The sequence below is a fragment of the Paramormyrops kingsleyae genome, chromosome 1 (assembly GCF_048594095.1).
Source record: "Paramormyrops kingsleyae isolate MSU_618 chromosome 1, PKINGS_0.4, whole genome shotgun sequence".
NCBI classification, from domain to species: Eukaryota; Metazoa; Chordata; class Actinopteri; order Osteoglossiformes; family Mormyridae; genus Paramormyrops; species Paramormyrops kingsleyae.
The window spans coordinates 34,655,457-34,675,566 of NC_132797.1; the positions used below are offsets into that span (position 1 = coordinate 34,655,457).

Genomic DNA, 20,110 nt, shown 5'->3' on the forward strand with positions numbered 1-20,110 from the left:
GCAGCCAGCATGCTATCTAAAAATAGCTTCAACAGACAATGGATTAACGACCTGTGCCATTGTATCTGACGGCATTAGAGATGCTGCTGTGATTTTGGATCCAATTCTTATTGCGAGTGCTGCTCGCGGTGCCGGTTACAGCCCCGTTCTGATGACCCGTATTGTACGATCATGTGAGAAGGTGATCTATCACCTTCTCCTGCCTGGGAGGAGACACACCTTCTAACGGGGCTGTTCTCCTCGGGGTGTAATTTCAGGTGTAAGGAACTTATCAGATCAGGCAGACAAGTTCGGAGTGAATGGAATGATTATCTTCACTGGCAACATCAAGGTCAGGATATATTCATCTCTCAGTACTTTTCAGTTGCATTAAAAAAACAGATTTTCACAGCATTCCTTATAAAAACACTGATCATTAATGCAAGAGCAAGGGGAGGCGCTACGGTCAGAGTGACAAGACTCTGAGTGCTTCTCTTGTTCTCTGAGGGCCTCTGACATGTAGGTCAAACAGCAAGAACCTTGTCTCTGACTGAAGGGGCACCACTGATGGACGGTGCACTCACCACTGCCCCAGGCTACATGTCGAAGGGTACGCCAGCCTGGTCCACGTGTCGGGAACATTATCGAGGAAAAGAGCCGTTTGCAGCCGCTCCATCTCCGAGGAAACGGCCAACTCACCCTGATGAAAGGGGGGGAGTAATTGGACTGGTGGGGAGCTCAGGAAGCCCCCCACATGGGTGGGTGTGGGAGGAGAACATCAGGCACCTGAACCTGACAGTTCTCATAAGTCACATTTAGGCCTGCTAAGGTTTACATGCACCAAGGTGAAAATGTTAGCAATTTGAATGTAGCTGCTAATTATTGCCGAATAGCTGCCCTGATAGATCATAGACGATGACGTCAGATGTTTACCTAACACCCTCAAACCGCGAGAGCACTAAATCGTATGTGCACTGTGACTGACTGACGCACGTTATCTCTGCCCCCATTCCGTTCCCCCCACCTTGAGCCCGAGGTCCAGTCCCTTGAGTGAGCGCCGGATCTCGTAGGTGAGCATGTTCATGCGCTCACACTCCTGGAAGCACACCAGGATGTATGGCGAGCGCTCGGCCGTCTTGGAGGTGATGTCCGACATGTTGTATTCCTCCGGCAATTTTTCCAGAATGTCATCGAGAATCATTTTCACCTGAAAGGCATGCAAAACACCTGAGTGCTCTCGTAAGTGGTAAAATAGTCAATAAAAATAGATTGCTTGCATTTTGAGTGGCAAGTCGGCAGCCGGTGTTTTTGAGGTGTTCTGGTGGCTTGATGCGTGTGTGGAGCTGCGGCCGCAGTCTGAGCACGCCAGGTCACCTTCTCCTCCATCGTCTGCGAGGCACCTTCGCCCATGACGGAGTCTCTGGACTGCAACTCCAGCAGGGTATGGAAGAGATTGTCGGAGGTCACGGTGAGAAACTCGATCTCGGCATTGGGGTGCAGCCCATAGTGCACTGGGCTCTCATGTGGCAGCATCTCATCAACGTAGTCATGGTAACCCTGATAATCCAGATTGGATGGTACCAGAAATCCTGGAGCTAGAGCCAGTTTCCTATCAAACTAGGAAATGGAAGCAAACACAAAGAATGTTTTCTTTTAACCAATATTCATGTCAGCAGTTAAATATGCGCAGTACTTTCTGCTCATTTCATAGTAACTCATAGCTTTTGTTCATCTTAAGACTTCCCTCCAATCAAAAGCTGAAGTTCCATTGTCCTCCAGAAGAGGGAGTTCTAATACTAAGGACTCTATTCACCATGACATTTTCTGAGGTTTTCTTTGTAAGAAGGCTCAGACAATAATGGCTGAGAAGTGAGGTCGCCACAGACACAAAGATATTAGGGGCTACTCAAGCCAGCCGCGATCTGACCAGGTACCTGGTGGGGTTGCATGTACTCCTCAAGGTAGGTGCGACAAAGCCGGCGATCCCAGTCGTCAGTGATGTGACCCCCGTACATGATCTCCCCAAAGAGGTAGCGGAGGTCTTCCCAAGGCACCTGTCAAAAAGAAACTGGACTTTTACACAAAAGTGGTTCCACAATCATGTTAGAACCCATATCCTGACTACCTTTGGTTTGCCCAACTGACCACATCACCTGCGAGTTTGCCTCCAGGTAATTGTAGAGGACGTTGACAGATATGGTGAGGTCACCAGTGTTAAAGGGGTACTTCCTGTTCCAGCCTTGAGGACCGAACTTGCGTCTCTCTGCCACACATGCGTGGAAGTAACAGAGAGAGAAGAGGATGGTCTTGAACTCCTGCTCACGGGAGCACTGGTCCAAAATATCCTAAACAGAGACAAAGTGGAGAACCATCATTCCCTACAAGGCTTACTATTATTACTGTCATTTCCTTACAATCTTTTTCTCACACATGAAATGAAACACAAATATCACTTTGATTATATGTATTCATTCCAGTTTTCCAAATATCACTTTGATTATATGCATTTATTCCAGTCTTATTTTCTACAATGTTTCAGTTTTTCATATCATATATATATATATTCCATAGAGAGAGAGAGAGAGAGAGAGAGAGAGAGAGAGAGATTTTGCTGATCTTTATTCCTTGAGCTGGATTTCACTGTCAGTCTGTCAATCTGCTGAAGCTGATTCCAGTGTGTTATGGAGGGGCCCCAGCAATGCCCCTCCATAACAGCAGTGTGCCACCCAGCCACCCAGAGGTAACGCCTCGGCAGCAGTGAGACCCCATCCCCATCACCTGGTCAAAATTGTCTAGGGCAGCATGCAGGTTGGCCAGCATGCCGGTGGGCGGCTCGTTGGTGATCTTGATGGAGTTCTCCAGGACGCCCTGGGGGATGATGTGCTCGAGGGCCGAGGGTGCGGGCTCAGCGCTCATGAACACGCGGTAGTCGGGGTGGCTGCTCTCGCTGTAGCGCTCCAGCAGAGCCTCCAGAGTGCCCAGCCACTTAGCCACCAGGTGGATGTTCTACCACATAGACAAACATAAGGACCATCAGCAGCTGCGTGCAATTCCAGCCAGGGGCACTGTCATATACACATAGCATTCCAGCCAGGGGCACTGTCATATACACATAGCATTCCAGCCAGGGGCACTGTCATATACAAGCAGCATTCCAGCCAGGGGCACTGTCATATACAAGCAGCATTCCAGCCAGGGGCACTGTCATATACAAACAGCATTCCAGCCAGGGGCACTGTCATATACAAACAGCATTCCAGCCAGGGGCACTGTCATATACAAACAGCATTCCAGTTATGGGCACTGTCATATACAAGCAGCATTCCAGCCAGGGGCACTGTCAAATACAAACAGCATTCCAGCCAGGGGCACTGTCATATACAAACAGCATTCCAGCCAGGGGCACTGTCATATACAAACAGCATTCCAGCCAGGGGCACTGTCATATACACATAGCATTCCAGCCAGGGGCACTGTCATATACAAACAGCATTCCAGCCAGGGGCACTGTCATATACAAACAGCATTCCAGCCAGGGGCACTGTCATATACAAACAGCATTCCAGCCAGGGGCACTGTCATATACACATAGCATTCCAGCCAGGGGCACTGTCATATACACATAGCATTCCAGCCAGGGGCACTGTCATATACAAACAGCATTCCAGCCAGGGGCACTGTCATATACAAACAGCATTCCAGCCAGGGGCACTGTCATATACACATAGCATTCCAGCCAGGGGCACTGTCATATACAAACAGCATTCCAGTTATGGGCACTGTCATATACAAGCAGCATTCCAGCCAGGGGCACTGTCATATACAAACAGCATTCCAGCCAGGGGCACTGTCATATACAAACAGCATTCCAGTTATGGGCACTGTCATATACAAGCAGCATTCCAGCCAGGGGCACTGTCAAATACAAACAGCATTCCAGCCAGGGGCACTGTCATATACAAACAGCATTCCAGCCAGGGGCACTGTCATATACAAACAGCATTCCAGCCAGGGGCACTGTCATATACACATAGCATTCCAGCCAGGGGCACTGTCATATACAAACAGCATTCCAGCCAGGGGCACTGTCATATACACATAGCATTCCAGCCAGGGGCACTGTCATATACAAACAGCATTCCAGTTATGGGCACTGTCATATACAAGCAGCATTCCAGCCAGGGGCACTGTCAAATACAAACAGCATTCCAGCCAGGGGCACTGTCATATACACACAGCATTCCAGCCAGGGGCACTATCATATACACACAGCATTCCAGCAAGGGGCACTGTCATATACAAGCAGCATTCCAGTTAAGGGCACTGTCATATACAAACAGCATTCCAGCCAGGGGCACTGTCATATACAAGCAGCATTCCAGCCAGGGGCACTGTCATATACAAACAGCATTCCAGTCAGGGGCACTGTCATATACAAACAGCATTCCAGCCAGGGGCACTGTCATATACAAACAGCATTCCAGTCAGGGGCACTGTCATATTCAAGCAGCATGCCAGTCAGGGGCACTGTCATATACAAGTAGCATTCCAGCCAGGGGCACTGTCATATACAAACAGCATTCCAGCCAGGGGCACTGTCATATACAAACAGCATGCCAGTCAGGGGCACTGTCATATACAAACAGCATTCCAGCCAGGGGCACTGTCATATACAAACAGCATTCCAGCCAGGGGCACTGTCATATACAAACAGCATTCCAGCCAGGGGCACTGTCATATACAAACAGCATGCCAGTCAGGGGCACTGTCATATACAAACAGCATTCCAGCCAGGGGCACTGTCATATACAAACAGCATTCCAGCCAGGGGCACTGTCATATACAAACAGCATTCCAGCCAGGGGCACTGTCATATAAAAACAGCATTCCAGTCAGGGGCACTGTCATATACAAATAGCATGCCAGCCAGGGGCACTGTCATACACAAACAGCATTCCAGTCAGGGGCACTGTCATATACAAGCAGCATTCCAGCCAGGGACACTGTCATATACAAACAGCATTCCAGCAAGGGGCACTGTCATATACAAACAGCATTCCAGCCAGGGGCACTGTCATATACAAACAGCATTCCAGCCAGGGGCACTGTCATATAAAAACAGCATTCCAGCCAGGGGCACTGTCATATACAAGCAGCATTCCAGCCAGGGGCACTGTCATATACAAACAGCATTCCAGCCAGGGGCACTGTCATATACAAACAGCATTCCAGCCAGGGGCACTGTCATATGCAAACAGTATTCCAGCCAGGGGCACTGTCATATGCAAGCAGCATTCCAGTTAGGGGCACTGTCATATGCAAGCAGCATTCCAGTCAGGGGCACTGTCATATACAAACAGCATTCCAGTTAGGGGCACTGTCATATACAAACAGCATTCCAGCCAGGGGCACTGTCATATACAAACAGCATTCCAGTCAGGGGCACTGTCATATTCAAGCAGCATGCCAGTCAGGGGCACTGTCATATACAAGTAGCATTCCAGCCAGGGGCACTGTCATATACAAACAGCATTCCAGCCAGGGGCACTGTCATATACAAACAGCATGCCAGTCAGGGGCACTGTCATATACAAACAGCATTCCAGCCAGGGGCACTGTCATATACAAACAGCATTCCAGCCAGGGGCACTGTCATATACAAACAGCATTCCAGCCAGGGGCACTGTCATATACAAACAGCATGCCAGTCAGGGGCACTGTCATATACAAACAGCATTCCAGCCAGGGGCACTGTCATATACAAACAGCATTCCAGCCAGGGGCACTGTCATATACAAACAGCATTCCAGCCAGGGGCACTGTCATATAAAAACAGCATTCCAGTCAGGGGCACTGTCATATACAAATAGCATGCCAGCCAGGGGCACTGTCATACACAAACAGCATTCCAGTCAGGGGCACTGTCATATACAAGCAGCATTCCAGCCAGGGACACTGTCATATACAAACAGCATTCCAGCAAGGGGCACTGTCATATACAAACAGCATTCCAGCCAGGGGCACTGTCATATACAAACAGCATTCCAGCCAGGGGCACTGTCATATAAAAACAGCATTCCAGCCAGGGGCACTGTCATATACAAGCAGCATTCCAGCCAGGGGCACTGTCATATACAAACAGCATTCCAGCCAGGGGCACTGTCATATACAAACAGCATTCCAGCCAGGGGCACTGTCATATGCAAACAGTATTCCAGCCAGGGGCACTGTCATATGCAAGCAGCATTCCAGTTAGGGGCACTGTCATATGCAAGCAGCATTCCAGTCAGGGGCACTGTCATATACAAACAGCATTCCAGTTAGGGGCACTGTCATATACAAACAGCATGCCAGCCAGGGGCACTGTCATATACAAACAGCATTCCAGCCAGGGGCACTGTCATATACAAGCAGCATTCCAGCCAGGGGCACTGTCATATACAAACAGCATTCCAGCCAGGGGCACTGTCATATGCAAACAGTATTCCAGCCAGGGACACTGTCATATACAAACAGCATTCCAGCCAGGGGCACTGTCATATACAAGCAGCATTCCAGCCAGGGGCACTGTCATATACAAACAGCATTCCAGCCAGGGGCACTGTCATATGCAAACAGTATTCCAGTCAGGGGCACTGTCATATTCAAGCAGCATGCCAGTCAGGGGCACTGTCATATACAAGTAGCATTCCAGCCAGGGGCACTGTCATATACAAACAGCATTCCAGTCAGGGGCACTGTCATATACAAGCAGCATTCCAGCCAGGGACACTGTCATATACAAACAGCATTCCAGCCAGGGGCACTGTCATATACAAACAGCATTCCAGCCAGGGGCACTGTCATATAAAAACAGCATTCCAGCCAGGGGCACTGTCATATACAAGCAGCATTCCAGCCAGGGGCACTGTCATATACAAACAGCATTCCAGCCAGGGGCACTGTCATATGCAAACAGTATTCCAGCCAGGGGCACTGTCATATGCAAGCAGCATTCCAGTCAGGGGCACTGTCATATGCAAGCAGCATTCCAGTCAGGGGCACTGTCATATACAAACAGCATTCCAGTTAGGGGCACTGTCATATACAAGCAGCATTCCAGCCAGGGGCACTGTCATATACAAGCAGCATTCCAGCCAGGGGCACTGTCATATACAAGCAGCATTTCAGCCAGGGGCACTGTCATATACAAGCAGCATTCCAGTCAGAGACACTGTCATATACAAACAGCATTCCAGCCAGGGGCACTGTCATATACAAACAGCATTCCAGCCAGGGGCACTGTCATATACAAACAGCATTCCAGCCAGGGGCACTGTCATATACAAGCAGCATTCCAGCCAGGGGCACTGTCATATACAAACAGCATTCCAGCCAGGGGCACTGTCATATACAAACAGCATTCCAGCAAGGGGCACTGTCATATACAAATAGCATGCCAGCCAGGGGCACTGTCATACACAAACAGCATTCCAGTCAGGGGCACTGTCATATTCAAGCAGCATGCCAGTCAGGGGCACTGTCATATACAAGTAGCATTCCAGCCAGGGGCACTGTCATATACAAACAGCATTCCAGTCAGGGGCACTGTCATATACAAGCAGCATTCCAGCCAGGGGCACTGTCATATACAAACAGCATTCCAGCAAGGGGCACTGTCATATACAAGCAGCATTCCAGTCAGAGACACTGTCATATACAAACAGCATTCCAGCCAGGGGCACTGTCATATACAAACAGCATTCCAGCCAGGGGCACTGTCATATACAAACAGCATTCCAGCCAGGGGCACTGTCATATACAAGCAGCATTCCAGCCAGGGGCACTGTCATATACAAGCAGCATTCCAGTCAGGGGCACTGTCATATACAGTACAAGCAGCATTCCAGGTAGGGGCACTGTCATATACAAACAGCATTCCAGCAAAGTCTCAGGAAGTCCAAGAAAACGGTGTAAACGGTCGTAATGTTGGTGTGAAAATTATTATGTGTTATTAAAGTATGTTAGCATAGTCATTTCAAAACCTGTCCTAAAGTCACCCTAGTATTTGCAGCAACCATTAATTGATTAAGTTAATTAAGTGAGCTAGTTGTGAAATTAAACAAATATATGGAATGGCTGGGGTGCCCCTGAGGAGAGTTTTGGAAACTGAAGGGCTGTTATTTTAATCAAATATGCTCTTATCAGCTCGATAAATGGCTTTAAACATTTTCTCTTTTTTTTGCATCGACTGTATATATCTAAGCAAACATTCTAGCTTTTCTATTGTATATTGTATCAGCTTATTGGGCTTGAATCTGCATTTTATGCATATATATTACATATCTTTTATATATGTGTGTGCATGTGTGTGTGTGAGAGAGAGAGAGAGAAAGAGAGAGAGAGAGAGAGAGAGAGAGAGAGAGACAGTATGTGTCTTGGTATATTACTTCATATAATTGCATTATAAGTCCAGCAAACCTATTCATTAGTACTTAACAATTTAGACAGATATACAGGCACAAAATTTACTGTCAGGCTGACAGCCTGCATCATTTTCACTGGCTTAAAACAAACCAAAATATTTTCCTGTTGAGTTTTTGTTTCTGACCTCAAAGAACCATATGAACAACTCGGTTAGTGTTTTCACTTACCAAATTCCTTTTAATATACACTGTTTGTGTTGCATTTTGTGTGGCATTGAAAGAAGAATATGGTGGCTTGATAAATATTTCCCTCTGTAATCCATCCATGAATCTTCTACATCCAGAACAGGTTTTGTGGTATGTGATATTTAATGATACATATTTTAATGCCCTGTTCATAGGTTTGCAGCCAAATGCTATTAACTGCAGTATAAAAATACTGAAGTACAGCACCACACATTTCCCATAATTGGTGCTGGAATTCAGGCTGTCATTCTTAATGTTAACATCCTCAGTAGTACTTCAGATACCATCTGCTCTACTCATTCAGCTACACAGTCTATTTTAGTTTTACAGACATTTATTTGTATTTATCTCAATTACTTTTCTGACTGCAGAAGATGTCAAAGGAAAGAAAATGACAGTGCTGATTGAGGTAACAAATGAAAAGGGGAATATGATGGTCTGGGGATAGATTGGTAGACAAGTCTATCCATCCTTTGTGCTACTTCACCTGCAGGATGACCCAGTGACCCTCTTTGGACGCTTTCTCCATGGCCAGCTCAGCGACGACCTCCTGACCCTGTCCTAAGGACACATTGTGCAGCTTTCCAAGGTCTATGGTGAATCTCAGCTTCTTACCTGGCACACCATAAATGCAACACTCCAGCGACTGCATACACTGTAAGCACACGCTTCTCAGTACAGCCCTAACCCACTTTAAACACACCCCAACACTCCAGCGACTGCATACACTGTAAGCACACGCTTCTCAGCACAGCCCTAACCCACTGTAAACACACCCCAACACTCCAGCGACTGCATACACTGTAAGCACACGCTTCTCAGCACAGCCCTAACCCACTGTAAACACACCCCAACACTCCAGCGACTGCATACACTGTAAGCACACGCTTCTCAGCACAGCCCTAACCCACTGTAAACACACCCCAACACTCCAGCGACCGCATACACTGTAAGCACACGCTTCTCAGGACAGCCCTAACCCACTGTAAACACACCCCAACACTCCAGCGACCGCATACACTGTAAGCACACGCTTCTCAGCACAGCCCTAACCCACTGTAAACACACCCCAACACTCCAGCGACTGCATACACTGTAAGCACACGCTTCTCAGCACAGCCCTAACCCACTGTAAACACACCCCAACACTCCAGCGACTGCATACACTGTAAGCACACGCTTCTCAGCACAGCCCTAACCCACTGTAAACACACCCCAACACTCCAGCGACTGCATACACTGTAAGCACACGCTTCTCAGCACAGCCCTAACCCACTGTAAACACACCCCAACACTCCAGCGACTGCATACACTGTAAGCACACGCTTCTCAGCACAGCCCTAACCCACTGTAAACACACCCCAACACTCCAGCGACTGCATACACTGTAAGCACACGCTTCTCAGTACAGCCCTAACCCACTTTAAACACACCCCAACACTCCAGCGACTGCATATACTGTATGCACATGCTATTCAGTACACCCCAACCCACTGTAAGCACACCTCAACACTCCAGTGACTACACACGCCTTTCAGCACACCCCGAATCCACTGTAAGAACACCCCAGCACTTCAGAGACTGCATACACTGTAAACACACACCATTCATCATGCCCCTAACCGACTGTAAGCACACCCCAACACTGCAGCTTCTGCATACACAGTAAGCACACGCCATTTATCATACTCCTAACCCACTGTACGCCCACCGCAACACTGCAGAGACCGCATACACTGTAAACACTCTCCTATCACCACACCCCTACCCCACTGCAAGCACATCCCAACCCTCTAGAGACTGCATACACTGCAAGCACATTTGCAGCTGGGAGTCCCATATACAAATTTTGAATATATAAATAGGTTAATACACCAACAAAAATATAGGGAAAAATGTAATTGTATAAAATATATTATTCAGAGTGAGAAATCCCAGTCTGGAGCTGGTACTCCAGGATATTTCCCAAAACTAATTTCCTAGTGCTCAGTGCTATCATCTTATTTTATTTGCATAACACTGATGTCTGACTACAGAGCGCACCAGTAGTTCATTAAGATAATGAATTAATTGCCCATCATTCCCGCGGAATGCATAATGGCTGTATCACCCAGGGACTCGACGTCTTTCAGAGGATCCACGCCGGGGGACAGGATGAAGAACATGGGGGAGCCAGGCCCGCTCTCTCGAAAGGATTTTGCAAGCTCGATCTTGCGTCCTTCCGTGTACTGCGCTCCCAGCTTCTCCTCCACAAAGTTCCTGCGGAGACACAAGATTGAGCTGTCCAGCCCAAAGCCTGCAGCACGTACACGTCTAGATGGGATCGAAGGACAGTGGGAGGGTCACCTGACAGCATAGGTCATCCTGTCTGGCCGAAGGGCGCGCATCATAATCAGTCTCTGCAGGGAGCTCTTGCTCTTCCACTCCTGGGGGAACTTCTCCTTCTCTGGACACTCAGACTCCACCACCTTCTTCCAGCGCTTGGGTGAACATTCGATGTCTCGGTCCAGCCCACGGAACTCATCTGTGAAACTCATGGTCTATGGAGGCGTGCAAGAAGGGGTGAATTTAGCGAAGGCTCAGGTCAATGACTGGAATCACACATTCTGTTGGCAATGGTACATTTTATGAGGACATACCAAGCACATTTAGGTTTATATTTTAAAAAATCACAGCGTGGAGATCCATAATTGTCATAGACCATGCAATATCCTAATGGATATCTACGTACCCTAATGGCACTCCAGGCTGAGTTGGACAAGAATTCTACTGGACTGACATAGCTGTGGTCAATGTTGAACCTTAGCAGGAAATCCAGCTCACGGACATCGATCTCTCGATTCATAAGCAAAAGCTACAGGTTCAGAAAAGAAGGGTTTCAGTCAAATGCCAAGGGTGGGGTGTGAAAAAATGCATTCAGTACATGGTTAGAAGATGCTTCCAGCCCCAAAGCCAGTGTGCTCATACCTGGAAGGCCAACTGAGCACTGAAGGTGAGCTTGTCCCGCTCAAACAGGCCACGGCTGATGTAGTTGAAGGTGGAGAAGGTGATGCAGTCGATGAGAGTGCTCACCCTCCTCCTGACATCGTCAGAGGGCTCGGCTTGGCACACAGCCTTGTGAAACACCACATTAAACGCCTAAGGAGGAAGAGGGAAATTACTGGTCGGGAACACGCTCACCCTGAATGAGGGGGCAAAGAGGGGCTGGGGGAAGAGCGGAGCTGTAATGTATAAATTAAATCTTACCTTAAGTGAGAACTGGTACATTGGATTGATTTTATTGAGATCATTCATTATGAAGTAGAGCAGTGAAGCCCTCACGGCCACAGGACGATAGTGTTCACGTGCCTCATTAATTTTTACTTCATTAACTTTTGCCTCCAGGACCTACAACACAGAATTCATGGTTGTCCATTAGTCAGAGGCCCTGGTCACTGGCCAGCAGTAATCCAGCACAACTTCCAACAGCTCGAGCTTTTCAGAGCCGCAAACTGTGGTACACTGACAAGCGTACACACGCGCACTTACACACACACGCGCGAACGCACACACACACACACACGCAGATACACACACGCAAAACAGAGGTGTCATGAAAACATGAGTTAATGTTCATTGTTTTTACTGAAATCTTAACCTTGCCTGGAATGTTTAGAAAAATCGTTTTACATGATGTCAGGAGGCGTCTTTCGATTACATGCAAAATGGAGGTCATAAAAAAAAGCAATGAGTCTATTCCAAGGGTACATGTTACATATTAAACTGAAAAACTAACTGAAAAGCAAGCAACAGAAATAACCAAAACAGGACGTCAGGTTTGTTTGTCTAAGTAAAACACAAAGGTGAAGAGTTAAAACTATCATGGCATTTTGGTCAAGATCAGTATTATGACATTAAAACACTTCACCACAAATAAAACTTGTTACAAAAATCAGTTGTGACTACTAACAAACCACAGCTACGAAGGTCCCTCCTATCTCAGGCTTCACTATCAGTGTAGACAGGTTTTCTCAGACCCGTGTGATGATTATGCTGATCATGCTGTGATTGCAGTCAGGCCTTCTGGGTGACCCACGTATTATGCTGATCATGCTGTGATTGCAGTCAGGCCTTCTGGGTGACCACGTTTAAAGTGTTTTAATATGTGGTTCAGGTGAGAAACTAAGTGAGGAAGGTGCCACCTTCATCTCAATCTCAGCTGCCGTGTGCTTGGTGGTCTCCAGCTTCTCCACCAGCAGATTATCCCCTATAAAGTTGCTCTCTGCTGCCGAGAGGCGGGTCAGCAGCTCATCCTCCAGAAGCTTCAGCTCGATCTTGAAGGAGTTCTGCTGCTTGGTCAAATCCGACTGGAAAAACCACAGACAGCAAAACCAACAGGAGGAGGGGGAGGATTAGCGGAGGAGGCTGGATATCGGCCAAAACACTCACACACAAATTCCCCATTACTCTGTTTATTAACTAGAAGTACCATTGCTTGTCAGTTGTTGTTTAGTCTTAATTCTCCAGTACTACAACTGAAAGCTAAGGGTAACATATTAAATACATACAACATAAAGCTATGGAAAAAAATTAAGAGACCACTCTATATTTTTTTTAAATCTGCATTGTTAAATTCTGGCTTAATTCTGGTTCTGCTGGCAGAAGGCTACATTGAGCAGCAGGTTGCTTCCAGGTTAAAATTTTTTAAGACAGCAGTACACAAGAAAAAGGTGAAGCAGGAGACACTGGGAATCAGCTAAAGTGCGGAAACAACTTTCTAATGCCAGAGATGACTGTCAGCTTATCTGAAAGTTTCTCATGAATTGTAGGATGACATCAAGTGACCTTCAAAAGGAATGGCAAACATTAAGTGCAGGTGTGAAGTGCACTGCTAGGACAGTTTGTATCAGGCTCCTAGAAGCAGGACTGAAGTCCCATAAAGCAAGGAAGAAGCCCTTCATTAATGAGAAGCAGAGAATAAAAAATACACATATTATTCACATGCCCATAAATCGAGAAATGAGTGACACAAAATGTTGCTGCGGTCTTTTCATTTTTTCCAGGGCTGTCTATGATAAATAAATGGACCTCTGAGGAGGGGGATGGTGAAGGTGAAGCTATCAAAAAAAGGTCAAATACCACTCTGAGAAGACTGCTTAGTCACACTAAGACACCTGAGCAACAAAATATTCATTTCCGTTGTTTCTCTGTTCTGTATATTTTAAGGTTCCTGTGACTGACTGGGATAAATGGTTAGAAGATGGATGGATAGGTAGATTTTCCAAGGTATCATTTCTCAGAAAGGCACAATTCGCAATCTTATCCGCGAGAGTTATGTGTCTCACCTTTCTTCGGGAGGTGAAAACACTCCAAAGCCTCTGTTTTTCCATTTCTATTTCAACTACTGCTATTTTACAACTTTTCTCTTATTGAAAGATACACACAAAACGGAATACTTCAGATGTCTGGTAAATGCCTGCTCTCACTTAGAATTACTGTTTGTATCAATGAGGTTGTCTTTCAATAACATGCTAGTGAAGATAAGGAAGCCCACTGTGCATCTAAACAGAAGGTTTTTAGGAGATAAAACGGCAGAAACATGATTAAGCAATCTCCCTAACTGCTGCCTACTTGCTGCACACAGCACTCAACCTTTGTGCGACTCTGTACCCTTCTCCACAGCTCATTTGTTTAATATTATAGTCTTTAACCCAACAATATCAATCAGGCAGGAGTACGCTCCTCTGCACTCAGCTACTTTGCTGTCTTCATTGACCCTGTGGATATGGGGCCAGTCACACTCGGTGACGGGCAAAGGGCTGGGGGAGACTCCTGAATGACCTACCTTCAGGTGCTCCAGGTCAGGCCTCTCGAGGTTGACCACCTCAGCCAACAGCTGGTCCTCCAGGCCATCGCGGGTCACTGTGAAGTTGATGAGGGTCGTCTGGGCCTGAATCTCCGGCTTGTAGTGGGGGTTAGCCAGCTTGGTGTGCAAGATGAGCCGGAAGTTTGGGTGAAAGTGGCACTCTTTATCCCCCACCTGGATATATCTTCACAGAGAGCAGAATCAGGAGGAAAATAAATCACACTACCTGACTTATCAATGGGCTGAACTTGACAGGAGCTGAGTGAATCCGCACCTTCCTTTCTTGATTGTGTGCCTCCCCAAGAGCGGGTCGATCACCGGGTCGATTGTCTCCTCAAGGTTTTCAATTAGAACGGGATCTCCTGTGACCACAGCTTGCTCAATGACATCAACATACCTGGAGAGGGGAGGTCAAGCAATACATTCATGAATAACATTGTTTATAACAATATCAAAAATGGACAATAGACAGTGAATTCATTGTCCTGCACACTAGATAATGGTAGATAATTGATAGAGGACCTGCACCCATACAATTAAAGAAAAACAACTAGACCAAAAAGCGTGTCCATCATAACAGCTCTCAGGCTACAATCATAGACTAACTATTGTATGCATTGATAAACTAAGTACCATAGAATATCTTTAACAGGGAAGATAATCGCCTTTCCAAAGCCTTTCAGCTCTGAAGGCCGGCCTGTGCACGGCTCTTGGTTTTGGTCTCTGGGCCAGATGGAATGTGAAAAGCACAAATTCAAGGCAAAGGTTCCTCACACAGTGGAGGGACCTTCACTCCATTTCTTTGAAGAAGCAAAGAGCAAACAGAATGAAAAAGATAAAGGTCAGTCACGACCTGCAGCCCCTGTCACACTTTTGGGCACGACGTGTCATTGAGTGACGTTCCCTCACCCTTTCTGCCCCAGGCTGATGACTCTGAGGTCAGCACCATAGCGACTCTTTATCCACTTGATGCCCTGCAGCTGGGGGTCAATGAGGAGGGGCCAGCGCTCACAGTTGATGAGGATGGTGGCGTTCTGTGTGGACATTCTGTCACTAGGCAGGCCCTCGTTATTCCACTTGGCAACTGTGGCATCATCAGTGAGCATGGAGACAGGGTCCAAACCCTCTGTCATTGGGATAGGGATCTGAAGAAGGAAACGCAAAATTCCAAAAACTCCAAATACATTTAAAGGAAGATTATAGAAATACTGATTCATTCTTATTCTGGTTCATTTTCTTTGATGCACAAAATAGGAACATCTCTGCATTTTAATACAAAATGGCTTGTAATGGTTCTACAGAAAATCCCAGAGAAACTGTTTTGCCATATGTTACTTACATAAACAGTCTAACAATCATACGATAACCCCAGCAAACAAGCAAATTGTTCACATAAAATGCCCCTACAAATTTACTTAAATCACTATGCAGAACATTTTAAGTGAAAGAATGAGAAGAGCTCTCAGACAATTAGCACCAGAAGAGTACTATGTAATCTGAAAATTATTCCCTCCACTTGTTTCTATTGTGGGCCAACAGAATGTGCAAGAATTTAATGGTTTCCATTTCCTTTCCGTGATCTGTGCTGCCTGTTACATATGTCTGTTGCCTGTTGCAGAACATCTGCAGAGACCCTTACCAGCTGTCAGGGGCAGGATTTACGTGTCACAAAGCTTTTTTTACTCAATGCCTACAGGCTTTACTCCAAGTCTTTTCTTTGAAATACTTTGAATTTGTTTTTTTTTGTTCAGCAGTGCAACGGGTACTGAATTGTTAGAAGGAAAAATTAAATGGAAGTGTGTTAATGCATTCACCAACAGCCCTCGATTTAATGTAACAATAAAGCTACCATGACAGTTCCTGTGACGTGTACCCACCTGCCCCCAGTGTGTAACGTAAGATGGTTATTGTGCATAGTTCCAGTATTAAACCAGAAAGCCAAAATGCTGTCGACATATTAACCTGAACGTCAGGCCTTTTCAGGAAGCTACATTTTCAAAATTAAGTATTTCTTGTTCATTTTCATCGAGCTAAATCTGATTCAGTTTCATCCATGCCCCTCAAACACAACGACAATAACAATGGTCCACTTACATTTCGGGGGGGGGGGGGTGGTGGTTTAATTAAGCAGGGTTTCTCAGTTAGTTTGATTAACTTAAGCTAGAAGTAATGATCATCCAGTAAGAGTTTAGGTAAGGAGCATTCCTATTGGACAATCCTGACCTCTAGCTTAGGTTAACCTAGCTAACTGAGAAACCCTGCTTTGTGGAACATCCCCTTGGATTTCTTGGAGAAAGCCAGAGTTTATTAACTTGTGCTTTCAAAGGCTTAACATTAGAAGAAAAGCACAGAGCACACAATATCCAGCACCGACTCAGTCCTGTGTCTGAGTAATGCCTTATAAATCTTTGGCACAAAGGGCATCTTGCAGCGGCGATGCGAGAAATAATGCTTGTAAACCAACAATTGAACTTAAAATGCTGTTAAACACAACTGCTTTCTTAGTTTCCACTGGGATACCTGAGACATTGATTAATAAAACCCATCTTATGAGTTCAGAACCCGCATTACCTTGTGGAATTAGCTAGGTAAGAATAACCTGTTTTTCGAGGCTGGTAGATGATGCCTACCTTCTGGTTGTGGAGGTATGGTATCCATAGGTTCTCTAGCAGTTCATGGCGATATCTCTTGGAGAAGGAGCCAGCGTAGGAGATGAAGGCTGAAGTCAGGAGCACATCGCCGCATAGGGTTTTCTCCTGCTCGTGGTACTGAGCCACGGAGTGGGCCCATCGCACGTTCTCGGACTGACACACACGTACACAAATTGAGAAACCATTTAAAACATTAAATATAAAAGATCATGCAGATATGATGATCCAGAGAGAAGATGGCCAAGCAGAACCTTCCCTGGGTCTTCACCTCCAGACCTTTCACCAGTCGGTTGGCAAGCTCGATGGTCTTGTTGGTCCTATTGACTTCATCTTGACAACGCAGCTTCTCTGCCGTTGCTTTCTCAAAGGCTGCCGTCAAAGTGTCCAGACTGGTGTCCAGCTCCTGCAACAGCAATGAAAATCAATCAGTGTGTAGTTTCACCCTACAAAGAGATCTAACTCACACCTGGAAATCATCACTATAGCCAAAAGGCTCTGAGGAACCTGGGACTACCTGCTGAGAAAACAAATTTAAATAACATTTCTTTTTGTTTGACAAAAAAAGTTACAGGGGATTATTAAAACCCATGAAGTTGGTTGCTAAGTGTCTTTCAGCAGGTTGTGTTTTTGTTACAGGCGAGAAGTCTGGCAAGTTGATTGAAAGCCCTCCTGTGCTGGTGTAATAGCAAGAAAACAATTAAGCTGCAGACAGACGCTTCAGCGTGAGCCACTTGACACAGATTTTCACATTGGAAGTGGGAATTTTCCTATGAATGAAAACATAGCATGAAAGAAAACAATTACCTTGCGACAGCATACAAAGTAATTTTCATGAGTTTCAGCTTATGGCATATTGAGGCGGAACGGTGGAGCTGCTGTCCCCTGTGCTGTCAGGGTAAGGACCAGGGTTATCGGCAGCCTAATGCTAGAGCTAATGGGATGTGGGGGTGAAGAGCACTATCCTGTTCTATGGGGTCCGTGTAGCCTTTGATTCTGGGCTAATTCAAAACAAGGTAAAGTTCAGGAAGTCTTCTTTGCTGTAGTGATCAAACAAAATCACATCACTATGGTGATGGGGCTGCGAATACAGATCAACCTTAATTGTGGCAGGCCTTATTGCTACAGTGTGTCAATCAGAGCCTTTGAATTGGGGGAAATTTGCTCTGTTCATTCTATTAAATGGTGTATGCAATTAAGCGTGTTAGAATTCATGATCTTCAGTCAAGGTTAAATGAAAGTAGTTGCTCCTGTCAGATAGGTGATTAAATGCTGCCTACATCAGGCACATTTATGTGCCAAATTAAAATTTGGGTCTAAAGCATGAATCTTCATACACGCCAGTTAATTACCTTGCAGTCTTGCTACATAAATGCCTCACACATTTGCTCTTAATCACCATGTCGCTCTAAAACTTTCTTTAGCCTCCCTATTAAAGAGGATTTCAGGCTTCAAATAAAAGCCTTCACCAGACTTAAAGAGGGAAACATCTTACTGAACAGTCAGCCAAGACCACGTCTCTTCACACTATTTATTCAAAAATTAACTGCTAATGTTACTTTCTTCGTGTATTTTTCACAAGAGTAAAAATGTATTATATTTTTACCCCAGACGTTACATTTGTAGCTTGTACATTTGCCAAAAAAGTACAAATGTTAACAGCTAAATAAATATTGCTATTAATTTGGGCATACTGTACAATGAGGGCATACTGCATAACTGTGTAATATGGGCAGACTGTAATAGAGGCTGTGTAATGTGGGCATAGTGTGTAATGTGGGCATAGTGTGTAATGTGGGCATAGTGTGTAATGTGGTCTCAGAACCAATAATGGCTCGATGTCTAAGAGTCCTTGCAGACGGCAGATTCCCCCCCCCCCCATTTCGGACCAGCTTCTTCCCACACTCACGGCCAGCTTCCTGCGAATGACCTCCAGCTTGTCAGCTGATTCCAGCAGGTCGGCATGGGTTTGGGACAGAGTCTGCCGCTTCAGCTCCACCTCACATGATACCTGGGATTGGGCATGAACCGCAAGTCTGTCATACCACGTAACTGACCGGGCATGAACCGCAAGTCTATCATGCCACGTTACTGACCGGGCATGAACCGCAAGTCTGTCATACCACGTAACTGACCGGGCATGAACCGCAAGTCTATCATGCCACGTTACTGACCGGGCATGAACCGCAAGTCTGTCATACCAGGTTACTGACCGGGCATGAACCGCAATTCTGTCATACCACGTTACTGACCGGGCATGAACCGCAAGTCTGTCATACCATGTAACTGACCGGGCATGAACCGCAAGTCTGTCATACCATGTAACTGACCGGGCATGAACCGCAAGTCTGTCATACCATGTAACTGACCGAGCATGAACAGCAAGTCTGTCATACCATGTAACTGACCGAGCATGAACCGCAAGTCTGTCATACCAGGTTACTGACCGGGCATGAACCGCAAGTCTGTCATACCATGTAACTGACCGGGCATGAACCGCAAGTCTGTCATACCATGTAACTGACCGAGCATGAACCGCAAGTCTGTCATACCAGGTTACTGACCGGGCATGAACCGCAAGTCTGTCATACCATGTAACTGACCGAGCATGAACCGCAAGTCTGTCATACCATGTAACTGACCGAGCATGAACCGCAAGTCTGTCATACCATGTAACTGACCGAGCATGAACAGCAAGTCTGTCATACCATGTAACTGACCGGGTATGAACCGCAAGTCTGTCATACCAGGTTACTGACCGGGCATGAACCGCAAGTCTGTCATACCACGTTACTGACCGGGCATGAACCGCAAGTCTGTCATACCAGGTTACTGACCGGGCATGAACCGCAATTCTGTCATACCATGTAACTGACCGAGCATGAACAGCAAGTCTGTCATACCACGTTACTGACCGGGCATGAACCGCAAGTCTGTCATACCATGTAACTGACCGGGCATGAACCGCAAGTCTGTCATACCAGGTT

At 46.3% G+C, this 20,110-nt stretch overlaps 1 protein-coding gene across 11 annotated transcripts in view; it reads right to left on the reverse strand.

Annotated features, from left to right (window-relative positions):
• dnah9l (dynein, axonemal, heavy polypeptide 9 like) overlaps nt 1–20,110 on the reverse strand; it is a 67,906-nt gene that overhangs the window by 2,860 nt on the left and 44,936 nt on the right. For 9 of the 11 annotated variants that reach the window (XM_072714491.1, XM_072714493.1, XM_072714496.1 and 6 more), the window contains 19 exons: nt 19,033–19,134; nt 17,395–17,529; nt 17,106–17,279; nt 15,385–15,620; nt 14,750–14,872; nt 14,455–14,659; nt 12,812–12,976; nt 11,877–12,017; nt 11,598–11,768; nt 11,362–11,484; nt 10,977–11,170; nt 10,741–10,889; nt 9,118–9,245; nt 2,758–2,985; nt 2,133–2,324; nt 1,914–2,033; nt 1,354–1,596; nt 1,004–1,186; nt 564–679 (listed from right to left, as the gene is read on the reverse strand). In XM_072714491.1, coding sequence (XP_072570592.1) covers nt 564–679; nt 1,004–1,186; nt 1,354–1,596; nt 1,914–2,033; nt 2,133–2,324; nt 2,758–2,985; nt 9,118–9,245; nt 10,741–10,889; nt 10,977–11,170; nt 11,362–11,484; nt 11,598–11,768; nt 11,877–12,017; nt 12,812–12,976; nt 14,455–14,659; nt 14,750–14,872; nt 15,385–15,620; nt 17,106–17,279; nt 17,395–17,529; nt 19,033–19,134 — 3,128 coding nt within the window. Of the gene's footprint in view, nt 1–563; nt 680–1,003; nt 1,187–1,353; nt 1,597–1,913; nt 2,034–2,132; nt 2,325–2,757; nt 2,986–9,117; nt 9,246–10,740; nt 10,890–10,976; nt 11,171–11,361; nt 11,485–11,597; nt 11,769–11,876; nt 12,018–12,811; nt 12,977–14,454; nt 14,660–14,749; nt 14,873–15,384; nt 15,621–17,105; nt 17,280–17,394; nt 17,530–19,032; nt 19,135–20,110 lie in introns of those variants that run through there. The other 2 variants (XM_023805817.2, XM_072714499.1) reach the window with 2 other exon arrangements.